At 51.6% G+C, this 23,908-nt stretch overlaps 1 protein-coding gene across 1 annotated transcript; it reads right to left on the minus strand.

Moving 5' to 3' along the window:
- Positions 1-4,490: 4,490 nt before the first annotated feature.
- Positions 4,491-22,829, minus strand: LOC125116870 (annexin A8). Its single transcript, XM_047762492.1, has 12 exons — positions 22,717-22,829; positions 17,622-17,712; positions 16,340-16,434; positions 14,892-15,005; positions 14,053-14,143; positions 12,967-13,046; positions 12,501-12,560; positions 11,860-11,953; positions 11,491-11,586; positions 9,762-9,820; positions 8,354-8,476; positions 4,491-5,402 (listed from the first exon to the last, which is right to left on the minus strand). Exons 1-12 carry the CDS (start codon positions 22,735-22,737, stop codon positions 5,343-5,345), a joined length of 984 nt encoding a protein of 327 aa, XP_047618448.1. The 5' UTR covers positions 22,738-22,829; the 3' UTR covers positions 4,491-5,342.
- Between the last annotated feature and the right edge of the window lie 1,079 nt (positions 22,830-23,908).

Below are 23,908 nucleotides of genomic sequence, written 5' to 3' on the forward strand. Positions count from 1 at the left end.
GATGAGGGCCAGGATCTCCCCCCCAACACACACCCTGGGCAGTGGGTGTCCATCTGCCCGTGTTGACATTTAGCTTTCCCGCTAGTTGGAGTTGCCACAAGAGGGCACTGCGAGAGCAGGTTTCTGGGCCAGCTTGATGCTGCCTGCTGCATCCAGGCAGTGCTGGGCTCTGCCTGCTTATGCAAGGGTGGTGTTGGCAGAGAAGTGGCTTCACCTAAGGTATGAAAGGTCCTGCCCCAGCTGGTGTGTTTCCTTAGAACACAAATGTAGGGATGGGTCTGTCAGGGGGACAAAATCAGCCTGGGAAGGTAGAAGGCACTGAGACAAAGGGCAGCATGGGTCAACAAGCCCCAGTCAGACATGGGGAACCAGCAGAGTCTGGGGTCAGTGATAGATCAGCAACATAGGGTGGGCTGGCTCATGTCCCACTAGGCCAGGGGCAGAACTTAGATGACTGACTCCTGTTTCAATGAAGATGAATTTATGACAGGGTGGGACGGAGGTAAGGGATGGTGAACTTGTCTATGTGGAGCTACAGACAGCAGAGCCGGGGGCAATAGGGTAGGGAGGTTAGGGTTTACGCCCACTCACTCTGGCAGCAAGGCATTCTGGGAGTGGGAGAAATACTGAGTTCTGAGGAGGAAGGCTTGGCTGTAAAGCTGTGGCCCTGGGTCAGAGCTGACCGGCCGGGACAGAGTGAGGTGAGTGCATCCAGTCATGGCTGAGTTCCAGGCACCCCCAGGGTTTGGTCTGGAAGATGCTGATGGGAGTCCAGCTCCGGGGGACATCACAGAGATAGTATAAGCCCTAATCTTTAAGCTGGTAGCCCCAGAATCCCATCAGAGTGCAGCCCAAGGGCCAGGCCAGAGCCAGAGCCAGAAATGGGCTGGCGGGGGAACAAAGGTAGTCACAGGTCACTGGGGAATCAGACAGGGTCCACTTCAGCCCAATACCATGTGGGAACGTGGACACCCACTCGAGACCATGGAAGTACCTAGAACCTCAGACACAGACCCAGGGCTCACAGAGCTATTTCAGAATTTATGGGCTGAGGAGGAGAGCTGTGGCAATCAGCATTCACTCCGCATTAGACAACAGAGACACAGTGGCCCGGGGCTCTATCACAACTATGGGGAAAGACTTTCCAGAATCAGGAGAGTGGCCAAGGCAAGCTTTCTCCTTGGGAGTCACCCCCAGGACCACAAAGCACAAGGCTGGGAGGATGGAGGGAATTGCTATCTGTAGTTGCAATAGCTTCAGTGCTGTGCTCCCCACCTCCAGACTCAGGCAGGCACATTTACTTTCCGGAGAATCTTGCTCAGATCCATCCCAGATGCCCCCTGCCTGACCCCTGAAAGGCTCCTGTTGGCCAGGAAATAGTTTGAGCTTCTCAGCTTGATGGCTCGAGCCCTCCCTGACTTGGCCTCTGACAACATTTTTATCTTTTGACCATCCCAACTCCAGTGCCAGGAACATACCATTCCTGTTGTGTGATGGAGACCAGACTTCTTAGTATGTTTGCATTCCTCCCTCTGCCTGGAATGTTCTTCCCTGTCCTGTCTCACTGATAAGCTCTAAGCCATCCTTTGAGATGCTATCAAGTTTAACCTTCCTAATGAAGACTTACCTGGCCAGCTCCAACTCTGTTGCAGGTAGTGTGCTTGGCTGTGGTAACAGACAACACAGGATGTTGACCTCAATTTGATTCCTCCTTTTGTGTCTTACCAAGAGAATCCTGATGAGAATATTCAATCCTCAGCAAGGTGACTCTTGCCCTGCTCAAGGAGAAACTGGAAAAAGTTCAGGTCCAGCAATGCCAGACCTATTACCTGGCAGCAAGAAACCGACACTGGTGGGCAGAGCTAGTTCTGGCCATTGGGACTGGTGGTCAGGGATTGCAAGCTCTTTTAAAAAGGGTTCGACTAGGGTCTGATTCTGCAGGGCTTGTTTGTCATGGCAGTGTCAGAATCTGAAACAGGGCCTGGGGCCAAGTCGGTGCCAAAAGAGTTGCTCATTAGATTGGTTTCAGGACTATTTGCATTGGGTTCACTGAGTAGGGGTCCCCCCTTGGGAAGTCCAAAAGGCCCAGAGCATCTTCTCAGAATCAGAGATGATGAAAAATTAGCTCAGTCTCGATGGCTGTTGAGTCTTCTGTTTCCCGAAAATCCACACTTTTGTTTGTTGTCGTTCATTCGAACACATTCATGGAGTGTCTGCTGTGTGCCAGGCACTGCATGCTCCCAAAGGAACAAAATCTCAAGGGGCTCATAGCTTTTTGGAAGGAGAACCTAAACAGATAACTATCTTCTGATGCCATAAACGCCATGATTATACACAATAGAGACACTTAGCAGAAAGGGATTTATGAAAGGGCATTGGATAGCTCGCAGACTCCTGTTCTGAAGGAAAATGTCTCAAGTCACACTTTCGGACAAACTCTGAACTCAGTTCACTAGATCAGCTTCTGCCCTCCTCTACCAGGCATTTCAATGGAATAAAATGAATCCAACTTCAGAGAATAGGAAACCTTGGATCCGAGGATAATGAGGAAGTACATGAATACATGATGTCTTGCAGAGAGAAAACACAACACTTTTTGTTATAGAGCCACAAGCAGGGCATATGGACCCTCTCATTCTCCTTCCTTGCTGAAATCAAACTGATCAGACCCCCCAGTTATCTTTAAGTTTGAAGAAACATTTTTAAAAAAGAAAGAAAATCCCCAAAAGCAATTGCAAAAGTACCTTAGGAATGTGCCTGTACCTGTTTTGTCAGAAGTACCTAAAAGCTTATTCCAGCAAAAAAGATTTAGAGGTACAGCGGATATTACCAGTGTCCTGGCCAAGTCCCTTTGCCAGCCTGTGCCCCCTTCCCCAACCACCACCAGAATTAGCTAATAACACCTCGCGAGCCCCTTCTCTAGAGAACGCCCTCAGCTGAACAGGAGCCAGTTCAGAGGAGGCCACGTGACCTCCTATGATGCTCTAGCTGTGACCCCAGGAAGAGAGAGTGTCTCTCTAATCTGAGGAGACCCTCTGCTTCCTGGACCCTGTGGGGACGAGAGAGCTCCTTTCAGCTCCATCTGGAGTAATGGATGAACTGCATGGTTCTGCTAAACAGATTCCCTTGCTGGGCACTTAGTTGGTCATGACCACGTTTCCTAGTCTGTCTCCTTGGTCACGGATATTCTTGAGGCTCCTGTTGGACACACGGGCTAGCTTTTGAATGGGCCACAAGGGAGTCCTCTGCCCAGAGAACCAGCATTCCAAAGGATGACAGGGGTCTTCTGAGTTCTTTCTGAAGGGCTTTGATGTAAATAAAGTGACACAGTGACTCAGCACTGAAAGGAATTCTGGGGGAGGACTTGAACAAAGGAAAGAAAAGCAGAATCACCACCACCGGAGACCCTTGCCTGAGGCCCTTCAGACAGCCCCACAGTTCAGCACTAAGGACTGAGGTCTGGACCTGCAGGGTCTCTTACACGCTGCTGCTTCAGCCCTAGAGTTGTGCACACAGGGCACCTGTGCTGCACAAGTTGTTCAATGTTTTAAGCTGCATGTCAGAGGTTTAAGAAAATGGCCCTCAAATTCTTTGACCTTCTTCCCATTGACAGCTGGGGCCTGAGTCTCCTTCCCTTGAAGCTGGGTTGGCTTGTGATGTCTTTGACCAAGAGGGCACAGTTGAAGTGATCTGCATGAGGTTACATTACAAAAGGCAACACAGCCACTATGTAAGGACGCCCATGAGCCTGAGGCCCCATCCTGGAGAGGCCACATGTAGGAGTGCCAGGGACAGTCCCAGCTGAGCTCAGCCTGCCAGCTGTTTCACCGGCATGTGAGAGAAGCCTCCAAATAACTCCAGCACCTGCCCTAGAATTCTCCTGACTTTTGGGTCTTCCTGACAGAGTCCCCAGACTGGCAGGAAAGAGACAAGTTATCTGCACTGTGCCTCAGCCAAAGCCCTGACCTACGGAACTCATATAAAACGATGGTTTTAGGGAGTTCCCATTGTGGCTCTGTGGTTAATGAACCCATCTAGGATCCATGAAGATGAGGGTTCGATCCCTGGCCTTTCTCAGTGGTTAAGGATCCGGTATTGCTGTGGCTGTGGCTGTGGCTGTGGCGTAGGCCAGCAGCTACAGCTCCAATTCAGTCCTTAGCCTGGGAACCTCCATATACTGTGGGTGTGGCCCTAAAAAGACACACACACACACACAAGATGATTTTATATCACTACCTTTGGGGTGGTTTGAAGGTAGCCTTGCAACTGAATTTCCATCCCTGCAGTTAAAAGTAAGGAAAAAGAGGCTGAGAGAGATGGAGAGAAAAAGAGTGTCACCCTAGGGTGACAGCAAGCACACTCAGAGTGTTCCCATAGGGAAATGCTCACCTGTGTGCTCAGGTTTTGTGATGTTCAAAGATTGTTTAATTTTATTTCTTTTAGGTTTACTGACAGATTTGCTTTGGCCACTGCTAAACCTTCAAAGACACTTAGAACCAAATGTACAAATCTTTATTATTCTGAAAGCATGACACAGGCATCTCAGCTTCTCCTGTAACAAGCTGCTGTTGCCATTTGGTCAGGATTAGAGCTGTTCCGTGCTTGTGTCATGGAAGGAAGGAGCAGCTAATTTGATCAAGGACTGGAGAAGCCTGAGCCTCTTGGAACACAGTGTCCTTGTGTCAGGACACTTATTTGCAGCTCTCTCTGTTGGTCTACCTGTAGCCTAATATTTTTTGAAGAAGCTGGTAAATGAATGTTAGTGGCAGCCCTGTGGCCTGGGTGTGTGTGTTCCTTTCTCAAGCTGCCCATGAGTATGTGCTCTGAAACACATGGGCTCTCACAGTCTTCTCTGTTTGCCTGAAAGAGAAGGGTATCAGCTGAGATTCTTATTAAAATTCCATATTCCATGGTCCTGTCTCTGCGGATCCAGATTAGTAAATGGAAGTGGGACTGAATATCTGTGTACCTTGTGTCTAGGGGACTCTGTGACCTGTCATTCACAAGGGGACTCTATGACCTGTGTAGAAAGGAAGAAACAATCACGAGCCCTTGCAGACCCTTCTTGTCCAGGTAGTTGTCAGACCAGATTCATGCTGAGGTTGGCAGTGTGTTCACATCTGGAACTGACCTGGGAGTCTAGGGGAGGTAGGAGCCCCAGGCTGATCCTTCCTTCTGGGTCAGAGAGAACCTGGCTGAATAGCACTGGAAGCTGAGAGATAGAAGACTGAAAGGCATGCTGTGGCCTCCCCCCCCACCCCCCCACCCCCCATGGCCAAGTTTGAGCAAGCAGGACCCAGGGGCTCCGGCTTCTTGGCCTTTGCTCTTGTCTTTCTGAGCCTTCAGGGGTCGCTGCCCACCAGGTTCAGCAAGGCATTCTTGTAGTCGCCACTGGTGTCTTCCTGAGGATAGGAGGGACAGGAGAGTTAGAGGGGGTTTGTACCATTGGCCTGGCTTGGAGTCACCTCCATCAGAAGCTGCTGCTCATACTAGGAGTCAGGGCTTCTTGGGGGAGGCGTGGTCCATTCCTGTGCAGGTTCCCATGCCACCAGCCCCACACTGTGTCCCCTGTCTTTCCTTATTTTCCATTTAAGGCTATTCCTTTGTATCTCTTTTTAATTCTCTTACTAACTTCAGGCAGGCTTAATGTGGAAAATGAATCACAAAGACAGTTCTGCTCTGGGAGTTCTTGTCATGGCGCAGCGGAAACAAATCTGGCTGGGAACTATGAGGTTGCGGGTTCAATCCCTGGCCTCGCTCAGTGGGTTAATGATCTGGTGTTGCTATGAGGTGTGGTGTAGATCACAGATGCGGCTCGGATCTGATGTTCCTGTGGCTGTGGCGTAGGCAGGCGGCTACAGCTCTGATTCGACTCCTGGCCTGGGAACCTCCATATGCTGCAGGTGTGGCCCTAAAAAGACAAAAACAAAACAAAACAAAACCCCCTCAGTTCTGCTCTTGAGAAAGACAGGCATTTAAGTGGGCCCTGATGCCATCCATAGCCCCAGGGGCCTTTTCTACATTTCATTCAGGACCCAGGTATGCCCAACCATTCATTTATTCAACATGATCCATCATTTATTCAGCACCTACTATTGCAGATCAGGGAACAGAGGCTGAAAGCAGGGTGCCCAGTGCCATACCTGGAGATAGGGGGTGTAGTAGAGAGAGTATGGGCTTTGGGACCATGCAGAACTTAGACCACAGCCCCATCACTCACTGACCCTGTGGCTGAGTCAAATTCCATCATCACTCTGAGCCTCAGTCTCATTTATTAAATGGCATTGATGATATGACTCTTGCTGAGATGTGGTGAGAAATAATTAGCAGGAGAAACATGATCTTGACTGCACAGCAGCTGCCTCATGTAGGGATCAAATAACATTGGTCTCCCAGTAGGATAGAGCCTACAGGTCCAATGGCTGAACACTCTTTCTGTGGTCTACCAGGCCCCTCAGCTATTGCAGATCCTGATGGCACTGGCCAGTCAAGGGTCTGCACATAGAACCAGGCAGAACAGGAGAATTTTTTTTTTTTTTGTGGTTAAGTAAAATGGGACCAAGAGAGGGTATTGGATTTATCCAAGGCCACTCAGTGACTAAGTGCTAGGGCTGGAGGCTAGTTCCACTTTTCTAGGCTCTACAGCGGTTTATGTCATGACAATTCTCGCAATTACCTTAACTGTTTTGTCAAATTTGCTGGTAAAATCATTTGAGCCTGAAATTTTCTTGAAGATTTTAAACCACATTTTAAATATCTTTTTTCTTTTTTTTTCACTACTTTCAAGCAAATTTTTGAATGTAGATTTTTTTTTTAAAGCCATTCATTCTGTCTGCCTTTTCAAATGTATGTGTATAAAGTCACACATGGGGTTTTTATACATTTTCCTCTTAGTTTCTATGTAGGAGTTTTTAATGCTGATATTGATGTTGAAAATCATGTTTGCTTTAATGACATTTATAAGGACTGGTCTATATTAAAAAGAAACTATTTGGTCAACTTACAGGCCCAATGAAATTTTCTGAAGAGACAACTTTAGGCAAAGTCTAAGAGGGTGGGCTTCACGGACATCTAGGCAAGGGGCTATTTTATTGATTGTACACTAATTAGCCTACTCTATCTCCATAACGAGGTATACCTGGTAAGAGGGTAGAAGTAATCATTTTCACCCAACAGTATTTTTGTTCTTAAATCTGACTGTGGCTCTACCTAAATGGATTGGTGGGAGAGAATAGAAATCTCCCTGATGTTGCAGAAAGCAGGTGTGGTTGTAGGACTTCACAACACTGGCTGGGACTAAGTATTGGGAAGGCCCTTCCTGAAGGTGACACAGCAGCGGCCTGGGCTGACTTGCACCTAGCCCTCCTGTCTCTTGACAAGACAGCTGGAAATCCTACAACAATACCAAGAATAATTACGCTCTGCCCCACCTCTGCCTACCTGCTTCCCCATTCTGAAACCTTTCAAAGCAGAAATGTCCTTTTTTTGGTCCTTTTTTTTAGGTCCCAACCAGTGGCATATGGAGGTTCCTTGGCTAGGGGACCATTCAGAGCTATAGTTGCTAGCCTATACCACAGCCACAGCAATGCTGGATCCTTAATCCATTGAGAAAGGCCAGGGATTGAACCTGCATCCTCATGCGTACTAGTTGGGTTCATTAACTGCTGAGCCTTGACAGGAACTCCAGAAATGTCTTTTTAGCATATTGTAAGCTATGTGTTTCTTGGAAGTGTCGTGAACAATAGACATTTGTAGAATTACTAGAGGCTTGACTTAATAGCCAGACTTAGGCATATATTTCTCATGATTTGACATCTGTTAATGAAGTTGTCAAGGCCTCAATTGACATTAATGACTAGAAGGCCTATTTCTCTTGAAGTTACGACAGCGTGATAACCGCTCTGCGTTTTCTCAGCTCTAGAACTTTCCCTAATTGGAATAGGGTTTGGCAACCCGCTGGAGCCCATCTGATTTATGTCCTTAAATTTTTGCTGCCAGGGCTACTTAAATCTGGATTTGAAAGTGATGCCTTGATTCCTCCTAAACCACTGACTCTTTAGATATGGTTCTTTCTGCAAGGATTCAGTGTGTCCTTTTCAAAGGGGCAACCATAACTCAGATGCAAATGTATCTAACTTTCTGGGTGAACATACAGGGACCTCCACTCCCCTCCAGGCCCTGGCCAAGCTCACTTTCTTGCTGATCCCTGTACATACGACATAGCAATGCAAGACTGTGACACCCATGGGGCAGGGATGGACACATGGGACTTATGTCACTGGTCATAGCATTCAGGTTTCCCAGTGACCTCTCTGTTTCAAACTGGCGTTAGAATTAGGAGCCCGTGGCTTACCATGATCATGCTGCTGAGGGTCTTGCCGTACATCTTGTTGAACTGACCCTTGATGAGATTTAAGTCGATCTCACTCCTCGAGACGATGTTTCTGATCAGGGTCCCATCGCGAGTTCCTGCTCCCTGGATAAGACACAGCAATCAGCCACTGCTTCTTGCCTTCCTGGTTCATCTCTGTGATGATGGACAAATCTATGTGGAGTCCAGGGGGCTTTTGTAGTCCATGGGGCTGCAGGAATGAGCCTCTGCTTTAGCAGTAAAGCGCTAGGAGGAATGTGCCGGGGGGGTCCCTTGATCTCTTCTCCCTCACTGCCCGCCTCTCTCCCCTATTAGAAGCCAAATGCCCTCGATAGCAGTGTGTTTGATTTATCACCTCAGATTCTAGACACACAATGCTCGCTGCTCCAGGAATAAGATCTCTTCCTAGGACAGCACATCATGAAATTGGCTTAACTGACTAGTTCACATGCAGGATCTTCCTGCTCACTTTCATCCAAGAGCTTCCTCGTGTCGGAGGGACTGGCCAAAGGAATCTCACACCTTCTCTCATTTCCTGGCCAGCAAGCTTGGGGTTCTTATTCAGGTGATGTTAGCAACAATCAATCAGAGAAGGTGGGCACTGACTTTAGTCTCCAGAAATTAATTTGACCGTCAGTCTTCTTCCAGATACCAGAACCTCCATGCTCTAGTGTCTTGAACATCTGTTTAAGTGGCTTGTGCAGCCTTTTGAACAACAGGCAAACCCAGACTGGCACCCCAGCACATGTAGGAAAGTGGGGCTGCGTGCGTAATCTCCCTTAGAACATGTCCGTTCACAGGGTGCCTTGACCTCCAGGCAATCCTGACCTATTCTTTCTCAAGGAGGCCACACGGACAATTATACATAAGTAAATAAAATCATAAACAAAAAGGACATGGAGTTCCCTGGTGGGACAGTAGGTTAGGGATCTGGTGTTGTCACTGCTGTGACATGGGTTTGATCCCTGGGCTGGGAATTACTACATGCTGAGGATGTAGTAAAAAAAAAAAAAAAAAAAAAGGACAATTGCACTGACTTGGGCTCAAATCAAAGATCTGCCACTTACCAGCTGTGTGACCTTGACCATAAACTTTGCTTTCACCATTTCTAGGAGGGTGGATTATGACACCTCTCACAGGATTGTGGTAAAAGTTCAGTGCAATGAACACCGATAAATACAGCTGCTCCGATTCAGCTCTCAGGAGAGGCGGCTTCCCTTCCCTAGCCTTGGTTTGCCCTCTGAGAACTAAAACTGGTCTGGCCCACTACAGGCTGGGCTAAGAGGAGACCCAGGTGTTGAAGACCTGGGTGGTGGTTCTGAGCTCCTTGGCTTTGTAGTTGGTGCTGTGTTGGGCTGAGGGTCAGGTGGGCAGAAGACAGAACAGTTACCTTCATGGCGTAGTAAAGTCTCTCAGCAAAGTAGCTGTGGAGGTTCCGGGTACATTTTACTGGGAAACAGGAAAGTTCTGTTAGCAACCAGAGGTTGTAGGTGGCATTGTGTACATGTTTATTTATGTTTTGCCTCAGGTCTTAAGGGTTAGCAAGCATTGTGTGAGGCTTGGCCTATTTATTTCTGCTTTGCCTATAGTCTTAAAAGGAGAGGCTTTGTGTTAGGAGGGGTGGGGCAGGGAAAGAAGCCCGGGGCATCAAGCGCAGGTGCAGAGGCCCAGAGCAGGCAGGCAAAAGGGCCAGGCGTGACATGCACTTGGCCCACAGGGCCAGGGAGGGTCTGATCCTGCAGAGCACAGCTCCTCCCAGCTTTGCAACTCAGCTTCATGGCTGAGCCACCGTTTTGGTGACCATGGGACTCTGAGGGCTTGCTTTCCATGTCACTTATCAGAGGACCCCTGCAGTTTGAATTTCTCTGTGACAGATGGTGCTTGGCACGAAGACACCCAGGGCCTCTGGCCCCATGCTCTCCTCCGTGGATGCTGTTTCAGAGACTCAGTGTCTGGGCGGGGAGGTTGGCGTTTTAACCCAAGGCAGTGGAAAGAGCAGAAAGGGCTTTGAGGGAGGTAGGCATGAGTTCAAACCCTGCCTGATGTCACTGGGTGCCCTTGTGAATTGACCTCCCTGGCTTGCACTGTCCTCACTCATGAAGTGAGGGAGGTGAGTTTTCAGGGATGAATGAGCCAGGAAGTGGCCAGCACGCCAGGGCCTGCACAGCTTCTCTTTTCCCTGACTGAAGATTTTACTAAGGAATTGCTTAAGTTGGATCCAGGGGCTGCCTTTGGAAGCTGAGGCTAGAGCAGGGGGCATCTGAGTTGCTCCCACATAGATTGGATTTATCACAGCAGTTAAGGTGGCTGGGGAGTGTCAGATGTCCCAGTCCACCCCTGGGGACCAGGGCACACTATGCTGCAGCTCCCTGGCTGCTGCTTGGCACCGAATAGGGACAGCTTGGTGTGGAGGTGACCTTGGTTCCATCATGGGAGGGACAAGAGAAGTACCTCCAGCCTGGGCTTCAGTTCTGCACTCTGCACTGACTCCTGTCCTTGTCACCCCAGCTTTGGACCCCAGGATGTGCTCTGGAGGTGGTCCTCCCACATGGGCTTGACCTCACATTTGGGGGAGGGTTCTCCGTGTTCCCCGGTGTCAGATCATCAATCCCTCAGTTTGGTGGTCACATCATCTCTCCAATCAGCAGGTGAATTGGGGGCCAGACCCCCAGCTAAGGTTCAGACAGGTGATTTCTTCAGGGCTTCATAGTCAGAACCAGAATGTTCCCTGTGTGGCTGCTGTAGGTAAGGGCAGGTCTTGGGCCTGGCACAATCCTGCAAGCTTGCATGTGCACGTGCACACACACACACTCACATATCCTCACATACATACTCATGTACACACACACACACACACCATGACACACTCACACAGTGCTGGGCACTATGTGGGCTACGCAGGGAATGTCCCCGGCACACAGCACACTGGGGATACTGGGGTCTCCCCTTACAGTAGCTCCAGTGTCCTAGGTGAAGGGTTCATGCTGGGAGAGGAGGCTGGAAGGTGAACACAGGGACCTTGCTATGGCACCTTGGGCCCTTCACCCTCTGGCACTGCCCCACACTGAGCCCAGGGCTGGTGGACACACGTGAACCCCAGGCTGAGCTCTGTCTCTTACCCACTGTGAGCATGGCCTCCTCCAGCGAGCCATGGGTCTCACTCTTGATGCTGTCCTCAATGCTCTTGTTGGCGATTTTCTCATATTCCTCAAACACTGCGGAGGGAGGCATTCTCTTAGGGGACATGCACACCTCAGCGTGATGCCCCCAGCATCTCAGATCAGAGACCCCACATCAAGGCTCCACCGGTGACCTCCCCTTGGTTGCCGGGGAAAGGGTCCAGGGCTCTGGCTCCCTCCCCAGCTCCAGGACTGGACAAGGCCACACACTGGATGTTCAGTGTGAAGGGAGAGGCCCTGTGACCAAGGCACCCCCTGCCTGCCCCCACCCCCCACAGCCCTGGCACTGCCCCCTCACCTCCCCAGTACCTCTCATCAGGTGTGTGGCACTGCGTGTGCACAAGATGGTGATGAATTTCATCTCATCAGTCCCACGAATCTTCTCACCCGCTGCATACAGATCCTGGCATTGGGACACCCATGACATGCCAGTGAAGACAAGCAAGGGGGTGAAGGACAGCCCCCTGTCCTTGCTGCCAGGTGGTGTTCTCTTCAGCTTGATCCTCTTTTTGATGGGAAGCCTGCTCTCCCTGGATGGTTAAATTCTCTTCTCGATCCCTGGCTGCTCTAGGAACTGACCCTGGGGGCTTTGCTCTGCTGCTGGGGCGCCTCCAAGTACTCTGGTAGCAAGCAGACACTTGGAGGGCTGAATACACACATCCAGGCCTCAGAGGCCCAGCATCCCCAGGTCTGTAGGCTGTTCCTGTGTGGTAGGGCTTCAGGAGACCCCACTCAAATCAGTCTCCTTCTTCCCCTATACCCTCACTTTCCTCCGCAGGCCCAGAGGGTAAAGGGTGGCAGAGGGCTGAGCTGGGTCTAGCCTAGCATCAGAGAAAACCCCCATGGGCAAGGGGCTATGGGAGGCTTTTAGGTATCAGCCTCCAGAGTCTAGATGGCAGAGAGTGGGGCCAGTGGCCAGCAGAACTGAAGCTGCTGGGGGGTGGCCTTACCTGGGCATCCTGGAGGGCCAGTCCTGGGTCCACGAAGCCACTCACGTCATCTCTGCTGCCCTAGGGACAGAAGAGGCAGCTCTGTAAGGCAGGCTGGCTGAGCAGGGGAGAGCCAGGCAGGAGGGCAGGCAGTCACCCTCCCCAGGCCTCGGCTCTCTCATTCGTCATATAAGAGTAAGGAAGGCTTCCTTGGGAGCTGGGGGCTTCAGTGAACTAAGGTAAGCAGTGTGCCTGGCATGGGGCCTGGCAGGAAGGACCTGCTCCGTGACGGGCCCTCATGTCAGGCAAGGCATGAGGGCTCTGCCTTGAGAACCCTCCAACCACACTGGGATGAGCCCAGGCCACAGTGGCTGGACCACACCCTTCCACCACTGACCTAGCAGCTCTGCCCAAGAGTCACTCCCGGGGGGCGGCAGCTGTGGGGATCCCCCAGACCAAGGGCTTCCAGGAGCCTGGGCTGTGATACCTGTAGAAGGCACACCAGGATCCTCTCCAGGTAGCCACTGGTATCTGCTTGTATGTCTTCCTCCAGGCTGGACCCGTAGTCTGCAGGGAAACAGGAGCATGAGGCTTAGACCAGCTCACCTCTTCCCAGCCCCGCTTCCCACACTTCTGACTAAAGCCTTCCAGGAAGGAAGTGTCCTTGGCACAGGGAATGTTTGCACTGCCCAGGTGTCTCAGTGGCAGAGACTCCACCCCCAGTGGTTGTACAGAACTAGGAAGCAAGGTGGGTTGCCAGCCTAGCTCAAAGCACATAGATGGGCCAGGCCAGCCAGGGGCTGCCCATCGGGTTCCATTTCATCTGTGGTTCAGCAAAGCCAGAACCTTTAGGCAGACTCCCCACCAGGCAGACCACAGGGAGGATGGGCTTTGCCTTGCCTCCCATAGATTCCATGATAGCTGGTGCCCCATACCTTTGGCTCCGGCAAAGCCCTGCGAGCTCCCCTGGGTCAGCCTATGCTGGCCAGAAAGGGGTCAGTCCTATCAGCTTGCTGACACAGCCTGTGGCTCACAGTGCTGCCACACTTTCAGGGGAAGAGAGTTTAGTGGGTATGCGCCCTTCCCCCCAGCAGCCCGTGAGCTTAGGGAGCTTAGGGATTGAGCCTGAGTCATAGCCAACTTCATGGTCAGACATGGGGCTTGGCACACAGTAGGTGCTCAGCACCCTTGTGTGGAAAGGTCCAGGGAGTTCCCGTCATGCCTCAGCGGTTAGCAAACCCGATTAGGATCCATGAAGACGTGAGTTTGATCCCTGGCCTCTCTCAGTGGGTTAAGGATCTGGTGTTGCTGTGAACAGTGGTGCAGGTCACAGACGTGGCTTGGATCCTGAGTTGCTGTGGCTGTGGTGTAGACCAATGGCTACAGCTCTGATTGACCCCTAGCCTGGGAACTTCCAAATGCTGCAAGTGTGGTCCTAAAAAGAAAAAAAAAAAAAAAAAAAAAGCCCAGAAAGAGTCCAGAGTGGCCTAGTACACTGCTTGCCCCTTGATCCCTGCTAGGCTGCCAAAGTTCGTGGCCGTTCCCACACCTTCCCTCCTGGCAGGCCCCTTACCCTCCTCATACGCCTTCATTATCTCCTGCAGCTGGTTCTTGGTCCGAGAAGCCAGAATTTCAATGATGACACCCTCTTTGGTACCTAAGCCCTGTGGGTAAAAACCAGCCTGCTGGAGAGCATTGCCTGCACCCTGCCCAGGCTCTGTCCCCACCCTCTTTTGTCAAGAGGCAAAAGGAAGAGCCCTGGGAAGAACCGGTCACTGCTCTGCTGGAGGGCTGCTGTGGGAGGGTGTTCCTGGGGGAAGTCATAAGCATTTATTTCCAGCAGCAGCTAATGTGGGCAAGTGATGCGATGGGAGAGCTGTGTCTCAGCCTGGCCCTCCCTCGCTGGGGGGTCCCAATAGGTCACTCTGTCTCCTTGAGAAGACAGGGAGGTCTTCATCAGGGATAAGCGTCCCCCATCCAGAAGGTGGATTAGAGGTAATGGATGTAAAATGCCTGGCACGTAACTGCCCTTCAATGGAGGTGATTATTGTTATTGGGTCCTGGCTCCCTCTTAATCGTCTTTGAATGCAAAAGGAGCAGTGGGAAGTATGGGGACCGGGGTGGGGGATGGGGGGACCAGGCATGTGATGGCAGAGGCTGCTTCCTAATTCCTGCACTCCTGGTCTGTCAGTGTCCAGGAGGACTGATTTTGGTTTCATCATGGCTACATGATGGCGGAGGCCAGTCTGTTTGGTGGCAGCCTCAACAGCAGGCTGCATGCTCGCTAGACTCATTCCAAATGGTGGCTCAAGGGGAGCTGTGCCAGGATCTCTGGGGAAAGGAGTCCTGGAGCCCCCCCCCCCCCGCGTCTTTGTAAGTTTTCTCCCCCCCACTCCCCTCCTGCTTGGTTACCTCCATGGCATCATGCAGCTCCTTGGCTTCGTATTTGTATGGAGGGTACATGAGGGCTATGATGAGCCTCTCGAACTTGCCACTCAGCTCCGACTTCAAGGTCTCAGTGAGATCCTAAGGCAGGATCAAGGAAGAGTGATGCTCTGTATGCTGTGCCCACTGGAGTGTGGACAGCAGATGGTGGTTGGCCCAGGGGCTCTGGCTGGATTCCCCTGTGAGCTCTGCCATGTGCCTGTGCTGGCTAGGGATTCTGGGGCCAGCAGCTCAGCTTCTCTCAGTGTTATTACCTTTTCCTCTGAAATGAAGGCCATGGTGCTCCTGCTTTATTTCATTGCTTAGGAGATTGGCAGAGAGATGCATATGGCTCAGCTCCACTTAGTGGTGGGCACATCAAAGGCTTGAAACACACGTGTGTCAGTGCTCACCATCAAGTCCCTGTCACTTAGCCCAGAGGCACTCAATGAAGGCATGAAATGGATTAAGGAAACTATCTCACATGTGTGAGGGCAATTGTCCTTCTGAGGGCAATTGTGTCTATAAGAAGCCATAAGGCCACCCCCAGCTCCTCTATCCGAATAGCACGATGAAGCCCCAAGGACTTGGATTTAAATCCCAACCTGGTTGCTTACAGGTTCTGGGATCTTGGGCAACATTTTCCACCTCTCACAACATCAGTTTCCTCTAGTGTTGAATACAGAGAATAATGTGTAGTTGTGAAGATTGAGAGAGATATAATTTTTTAAAGGGCACATTGGTTTCTCCCATGGAACATCTGGACTTCATCACTCATCTTCCTGGGTTAAATCTCCACATTATCAACATAAGTTGTTGGGGCTTCTGGCCACCTTGGTTCTGTGTGCACTTATTCCTGTGTTTCCTTAGCCTGGGTCTGTCCTGGGGTGGTGGGAGGTGGGAGGTGGGAGGAGGAACAAAAGGTCCAGCCTGCATGCACCCTGTCCTTGGAGTTCCCTATGGCAGGTGGGAGGAGGTGGAAACGACAGCTCCAGCACCAGGAGACATTCTGGAGCACAACACAGAGCGGAGCCCAGCCTGCATCTCGGGCATGTGGGGAGAAGGGGCTTCCGGGCTTGGGGAACACGACAGGCAAAGCACAGAGGCGGGGAAACAGCTCAGGGATGTGGAGCAGATGTAAAGGAGCAAGTGAGAGAGAAGATGGGAGAGTAGGGTGGGGCCAGATGGCAGAAGGCTGGACAAGCCAGGGCTGTGGGGAACCATCAGTAAGTTTTTTAGAAAAAGCACAGGACTGTGAGATAAATCTGATTTTCAGGGAACCAATGCATCATGAATTTAGTCTAAGTAGGTCCCAAATGGCCTGTGTTGCCAGGAGACTGTGCTCTAGACAAGAGGCTGCCTCCCAGGCTGTGTCTGATAGCAGCAGTCCCCAGGGTGCCCCCCAGCCCTGTACTGGCACACCTGTCCCCCTTTACCTTGCCAAACTGAGCCTTGAAGGACTTGGCGATCTGCTGCCGCTGAGCATTGCTTCTCTTCGTGAGCACGTCGATGATGGCCTGCTCGTTGGTCCCTGAGGGGTTCACAGCATGAGCACCCCCACTGCCCCTAGGGAGGCTGATGAGGGCTGGGGAGGATGGGGGCCAGCTGCTTGGTGGCAAAGTAGTGGAGATACATGCCTGGATAGCTCCAAAACCCGATAATTTTCATGATAGACAAGACAGGCAGAAAATCCACCAGTCCACCCCTTACCTACAAAGTGTTGGGGCCTACTCAGCCTTACAGTGATAGACTCTGAGGCCTTTCTGCTCATCTGATCTGCTCTGGACATCACTTGGGCCCTTTGGTGCTCAAATAGTGAGACTTCCTGCCTTGACCTCCCTTGTGCTGGCAGCCGTGGGGATGGTCAGGCCTGAGGGTCCAGAAAACTGGACCTGAGTCCTGGCCCAGTGTCTGGATGGGCTCAAAGCCTCACCTCCCCAAGCCTCTGGCTTGTCCAGCCTTCTGCCATCTGGCCCCACCCTACTCTCCCATCTTCTTTGGGATGTAGAGATAATAAAGATTTCACAGGAAGCAGAAGACTGAACGTGCTTTCTAAGCCCGTCTGGGAATGGCAGTTTTTGTTCATGCTCCAATTCATCAGTCAGAGCCAGCCAGAGTGTAAATCCTGCCTGGGGTGACAGCATGAGGTCTGTCTGGGCTGGGTTATCCAAATCCCAGCTGGCTTCTGGCCATCCTTTCCTGCTCATAGGGATGCAGACCCTGGAGACAGGACCAAGCTGCCTATGGCCAGCCTAAGTGGGGTGGGGGTAGGGGAGGGGGAAGGGGTAGGGGCAGGGCCGAAACTGCAGAACATGGGTGGCCAGAGCCCCCTGGACCTGGATCAGCCCTGCAAAACTCCCAATATCATTCCATCCAAAATTCACAGTGACACGCAGGATCTAGAGCTCTTGGGGCCATTTGACGTATACAAAAGCTCAAACTGAGTGGCGTGAAGTCCCTTGGACAAGGACACGTGGGAACATATAGCATGTGTTCCCCCTCTATCTTACCCCATTGCTCACAACCACCTTCACCCCTCTCCAGTCTTGGGGGTCTATGTAGGCCTGTGCTGGGGATGGTGGGGCCTGTATGAATCTCTAGAGGATGATGGGGAGAACTTCCCACCCCCAGGGTGCCCCAGCACCCCCTATCCAGGGCTGTGAGCAGGGCAGGCACAGCCCCAGAGAGTCACTGCTATCCCATGGCACAGCCACTCACCGATCCCCTTCATGGCTTTGTAGAGGGTCTCCGCGTCGGGGTCTGGGTTGAAGTGGGGGCTGCCCTTCACCGAGACGCCCTCCTGTTCTATCTGCAAGAGAATACAGTCTGCTTAAAGCCAGAAGGCAGTGAAGGCTGTGCAGCTTGTGGCCAGCCTGACAGTGTGAGTGCTGACTTGGTCCCTGCAGACCAGTGGCTGGGTCTCCATCCCTCCCGGCACTGCTCATCCCCCTGGGTGAGGGGAGGCTGAAGCTCCTGGATAAACCAGTTTCCAGCAGATGTTTGCTGAGGAAAGGGAAGTTTTGTACACTTTGCACCATTGCCAATAGCCCTCATGTCAGGGCTGCAGAGGCCCCACATGCCTCTTAGCCCCTCAGCCAAGGGAGGCCTGTCCTGCCAGCTCGGTCCTCTGGCTGGAAGGAGGCGCATCCTGAGGAGGAGCTGCTCAGTGGCCCCAGCCACCCTGAAAGATAGAATTCCAGCTCTCAGCACTAGTGGCAGCTCTGGGGAGTTGGAGCCTACATGCTCAGATGGTGCAGGTAAAAACCTCAAGGATGGCTGGCGTTGTAGCCACTTCCAGAGCTGCAACGCTGACAGTGGGGCAGCCAGGAGAAGGTCTAGGGACTGAACTCCAGCTTTTGGTGGTGGGATCCTGTGTCTCCCATGGCCAGCTGCCCTGTGGGGACCACACCGCCACCCTATCCTGCATACCCAGTGGGCCTGTACTATGTCTCCTGCATGGCTCTGGGTCCTGAGAGCCTCAATTGGACATTTGTTTTCTCTTTACTTAAATTTCCTGGGTTTTTGTGATGATCAATGGACTTTAAGGAAAAACAAAACAAAAAAAATTTGGGGGGGGGATGGTGATGGGGGGGGGGGCTTGGCCTGAAAAAAGACCGGTAAGAGCTTGGGGGAATGCTGAAGAGGGAGTTTCCTCCAGAGTCCTGCAATGGTTTTACTGGGGGTGACCAGGCACAGCAGTTGAACCTCCTAGGAGATCTGTGAGGCCAGATGACCTGGGGGCCAGACACTCAGAGGAGTTAGCTGTGTAGGGAGCATACTCAGTGTGTGAGGGTAGCCCCCTGGAGACAGTGGCCTGGCTGTGAGGGGTCACTGGTTCTCCTCTGGGCTCTGTGGGACTGCTTTGTTTCCTCTGCAGAATGGCTTCTTGTTTTCACGGGCTGGCACCAGCCAAAGCCACAAAACCTCTCCCATCCCTGGCCCTGCCCAGGGGCCTGGGATCTCCCAGTCAGTGCATCTGAGGGCAGGCAGCAGGCCCAGCTGCCCCCAGCCCCCTCCAGTACCTTCAGCAGGCGGCAGGAAAAAGACAACCCTGCCCAAAACTATAGTGACCCAGTAAGGAACACTGTAAGGACAGTGACCCAGTAAGGAAAGGCTTTCTGGAGCTGAACATGCTGCCTGGAAGGAGTGCAGGTAAGGTTGGAAAGCCAGGTGGGGCTCGACCTCAATCTCCCCTCTTCCTGAGAAGTGGGCACTTACAAGAAGTAATGAGCCAGGGTACAAAGTTGACCATCTTGACAGCTCAGGGCCTTTGCAAATATGTAGGCACTTGGTGCAGAGGGGAAGAGGGGTAGGTTTACAAAAAATGGCAAGATGCTTTAAAAATTGTGAAATAAACCAGATAACTGCAGTATCTGGGCCCTTGACTTCCACATCTCTAATCCAGGTCTTGCTTGAGGGCTCTTGAGACTTGAATTTCTCAGGTCTAAATGAATGACCCCTCTTAAGGGTGTGTAGAGGTGTGGAAGGAGATTGGAGATGGGAATTGAGTTTGAGGGCAACTCAGAGAACCTTCAAATGGAAGGGAGTTTAGTCCCATTGCATTTGATCTCCCACTCACCTGTTCACCTACTCCTTCTATCGACCCCTCACCCATTCAACTACCCTTTCACCTACCCACCTACCAATCCACTCATTCACTCATCTCTTCATCCCTTCTCCATCCAGACCTCCCACCACCACATCCATCCATCCATCCATCCATCCATCCACCACATCCACTCATGTATTCAATCACCACATCCATTCTTCCTTCCTCTCTTTTTTCCTTCCTTCCTGGCCCTGGTTAGCACCTGAAAACACAGAGCAGCTTCCCTTCTATAGTATATCTGTAAAGATATTTCTTTTGAATAAAAGGTAAGGAGTCTTTCCATAGTCTTTGCTTGAGTTTCAAATATCTAGTGACAGATTTTCCTACTTTATTTATAAGCACCATGTTTTTCCAGAGAAATTGTTACAAGTAATTCCCTTGTGAAAATTTCATCCAGGGAGCCTGTGTGGTCCCAGATGTTGCCCGGCTGAATGTATGCATACATCGCATCCCTTGTTGGTGGAATCATGAGTGGCCGTTATTGCTGTTAGAGATTTGAGCATCACCTACGCGCCAGGACTTGTGTGCTGGGGGCTTTAGGTGCTTGAGATGCAATGCTCTTCCTGACGTCTCTGCTAGTGGCACTAGGTAGGTATGAATGCCCCGTTTTATAGGCTGGGCTCAGGGCACCTGGCAAGGTTACACAGCTAGTAAAATGGTGGTGCCGGACTTAACCCACAGACTGACTCAGAAGCTAAGCTCTGTGTCTGCCCCCTGCTCTTGATGACTCAACCTTTTCCAGACATTGAACTTTCCTGGAATCCCTCACTGAAGGAAACCTTGCCCACAGGAATGCAGGTGGTTTGGGAGAATGGGGTGGTCTCAGATCTCAATGCTAAGCTTCGAGGGCCACCCGGGAGGGGCTCTCCCTCTGTCCCTTGCCCTAGGCTGGCGCTCAGGGGGCTGTGACTGGCCAGGCTTGTGTGTCCTGGTCACTGAGGAGTGGCCTGTGCACTTGGGTGTAAATTGCTCCCTGGGGCTGTGATTTCCCTGCTTTGAGAAGCCTCAGTCTTACTTCCCACACTATGATTTTAGGGGGAAAAAAGACAATTTTCTGGGAATCACAGCTCTGGATGTCAGCATGGAGTGGGGGAGCTCCAAATTTTCTATTTGCTTCTTCCCAGGGTGGGAGGGAGGGTCTACCTAGGCCACTTCTGGGTCTTGGGTGGAGCAGGCTAGTCCAGACAGGAACATTTTCACTAAAAAGGTGACTCAGTCTGGCTTGTGACTCTACATCTATTACATGTCTGTGAAGGTCTCAGGGGAGCTGCCACGCCTGTGCCTTTCCCTGTCACGGGGCTGCCATGGAGAACTTGGGAGACAGAACGTTGTCTCCACAAGAGAGGTGCAGATGGGGCCCCCTCCCACACACAGGCCTCTCTGGTCCTGGTCTAGTTAGGGCCTCAGAGGTCACTTGTTCCTCCCTGGCAGCTCAGCCAGTCTCAGGTGGGGTTCATCTGTGATGATGCTACCCACAGTTGTGGGTGGCCAAAGCCTGCAGAGTTTGGGCTCCAGCATCAGGCTTCACTAACTCAGAATCCAACACTTACCAGTGTGGCAACCTTGGGCACTATTTTTGCTTCCTCGTACCTCTATTTTTCATCTGTGGGTAAGGTCATTGGCATCTACATTGTAAAGGTGTCTAGAGGCTCAGGTAAGATATTGACTCTGAGGTGCATAGAGGAATGTCCCACACACAGTAGGTGCTTAGGGAATGTCATTATTACCCTGCCAGGTTGATCAGGGCCTTACAAGGAGGCTTCTGCCTGCCTGGCTGGGTGGGGCCCAAGAATGGGCTTTTGCCCCCACCCCACTGGAATCAAGGGCTGGAATCAAACCACATTGGGAAGCAGCTGACTTTGGAAAGTGCCCATCACTGGCCTCTCCCTGCTATGTCTGCCTCCTCAAAGGCTTGTTCCCCTCCACCAGGAGGAAACTGGAAGCTGCCCTGGTCCCTTGACCTATCCTGGGACCAAACAGCTGCCCCACCGAGCCCCAGCTTCCTCTGGCCCATCTGTCCAGGCCCAGCATGTCTGAATCTGAGAGTCCATGGGTTGTGACATTTGTGACAAAGAGATTTTCTGAATTGGGATAAGCCTGGGTCACACACTGAGATTCACAGAAAGCCTGGGGTGGGAGCAGTTCACGCTAGACCGTCGCTAGAGGTGGGACTGAGCAAGTCACTAGACATTGCTGAGCCTCAGTTTCCTTATCTGTAAATTGGAAAGAGTAGCCCTGACGTCCCACGGCTGCCTGCGGATGAAATGAAGGAAGGTGTGCAGAGCACACGACATCGTACTTGCCAAGGTGATCCTCTGCTCCTTATCTTTGTCCCCCTTTTGTATTTTCAACTCCTTGGCATGAGACTGCCTCAGACTCAAACCCAGATGAAACACTCCTGAGAATCTGTTCATTCAGCTGGGACACAGGAGACCTGGGGACAGGATGTTCTGTCCTCCCTAACTCAGCCCACTCTTGATCTGCAATTTTACTTATGGATTTCAAATAGGGAAGGCTCCTGCAGGCCAGGCTGCCCTCCCGTCCCCTAGAGGAGTGGGCATTGATGAGCCCTCCAGCGTCAGCCTACTCAATCACGGTGCTCTCCAGCTCGAGGCCCCTCCATGGCTCTCCATTGCTCTTATGCTATAGCTGGAGCTCCTTAGCCTGCTGCACGCACTCTGTAGGACCCAGCCCTGCCTGCTTCTCTAGCTCTGCCTACATCTCCTCCTACTTTCTACCCTCGCCCCCAAGATGTTGAAGCCAATGTGAGCCACTTCTCTTTAAAGTCAAGTTTCCCACTCTTCCGAGCCTTTGCACATACTGTTCCCTCCTTAAGGGAATATCTGCCTGATTCTCCCTACACACATGCATGTGCACACATACCACACACACACATGGCTCAACCATGATTCTCCCTTGTTTCTGGCAGCCTGACCCCTCCCTGCAGGGTCTCTTTGGCTGGGCTCCCCCAGCCCTTCAGTTGCCCCAGGTGCATTTAAAATTTCCATTATCTGCCTGTTCTCCCTATTCAGTTCTGGCCGGCCCTGAGCGCCTCTGGGATTGGGGCAGTTTCTCCTTGTCTTCCTCCCCAGTGGGCAGCCCAGTCCCGTGCCTGGGCCAGCAGGCAGCAGTGTGGCCAGAGCAGACCTTTCTCTAGATCCACACTGTTTCGGAACCCTCCACCTCTGCTTGCTCTGTACTTACCCAGGCTTTCCACCAGGCCATCTGGTCCACCTCACTGGCGCCTTATCCAGAGGAGATGAAGATACACCAGTCAGCTCTCCCTCCACTTGGAGACTCTGCACGCTCAGCCCCTGCTGCACTCAGAAGAAAAGGCAGAGTTGGGTGTGGCAGCACCAGCAAGAGGGCCCCAGGCTCCACCCAGCACCACCCCTGCCCCGCCCCCACCCTGTGGGCTCTGCTCTGGGAACCTCGTGTGACTCTCAGGCCCCACCCCAGCACCAGCCCAGGCCTGCCCAGTGGAAATACACCACTCATTACAACAGCCACTGCCAAATGTTTGGGCTGTGGCTGTTGCACAGACTGGAAATTCTGAGTTCCAACCTTTGAAAGCCCACTTAGTAAACACAGCTATTCACTCAGTCTTTGCTAGACTTGATCTATATTTAAAAGGAGTCTATTTATTGCAAAGCTTCTCCACAACTGGGAGCTCAGCAAAGGACATAAATAGCAGCCTCCACTTACTGGGGTGTCTACATGCCTAGATAACTCTTTAATCACTCCGTGTAGTCTGTCCCCTTTAATCTTTGCCATAACTCTAAGAAATTCCATGCAGTATAATAAGAAATGGAGGCTCCAATGTTTAGATAATTTGCGTAAATCACTCTTCTTGTAGGAAGCAGCCCCACGATCCTCCAAGCCTCTTTGACTTGCCTGCTCTGCCCTGGGCCCTGCAGGATGAATTGGCTGCAGTGGGAGGGAGGAATCTTCTGGGAAGAAGTTAATTTTTTCCTTTCTGCGAGTTTGCCCTCCCTGGGGCCCCTGCCTAGAATATTCCTTAGCACTGCTCTCTCCATGCCACACCCTAACTCGCCATTTAAAGACCTTGCCTCGGTGACTACCCAGTAGCCCCTCCATCCTGGGGAGGCTCCTTAGGGCTTCCAGAATGCTCACTGCTCCTAGAACCCCAGAGAAAATCAGCCCCCATATGGTATGACTCACGTGCAGTGAAGTCTTTCGTATTGATGACAAATTAATCAGTCAATTCAAAAAATGGAAAATTTCATTTAAGCCAAATTCAAAGGTTATGACCTGGAGAAAGCATCTCCAAAAGTGCTGAGAACTGCTCCACCCATCAGAAGTCAAGGCACAGTTACAGAAGTTTTCTGAGACATGAGGCCTATATTAAATGACATGTTGTGGACAGTTTGCACAG

The sequence above is a fragment of the Phacochoerus africanus genome, chromosome 15 (assembly GCF_016906955.1).
Source record: "Phacochoerus africanus isolate WHEZ1 chromosome 15, ROS_Pafr_v1, whole genome shotgun sequence".
Taxonomy (NCBI): Eukaryota; Metazoa; Chordata; class Mammalia; order Artiodactyla; family Suidae; genus Phacochoerus; species Phacochoerus africanus.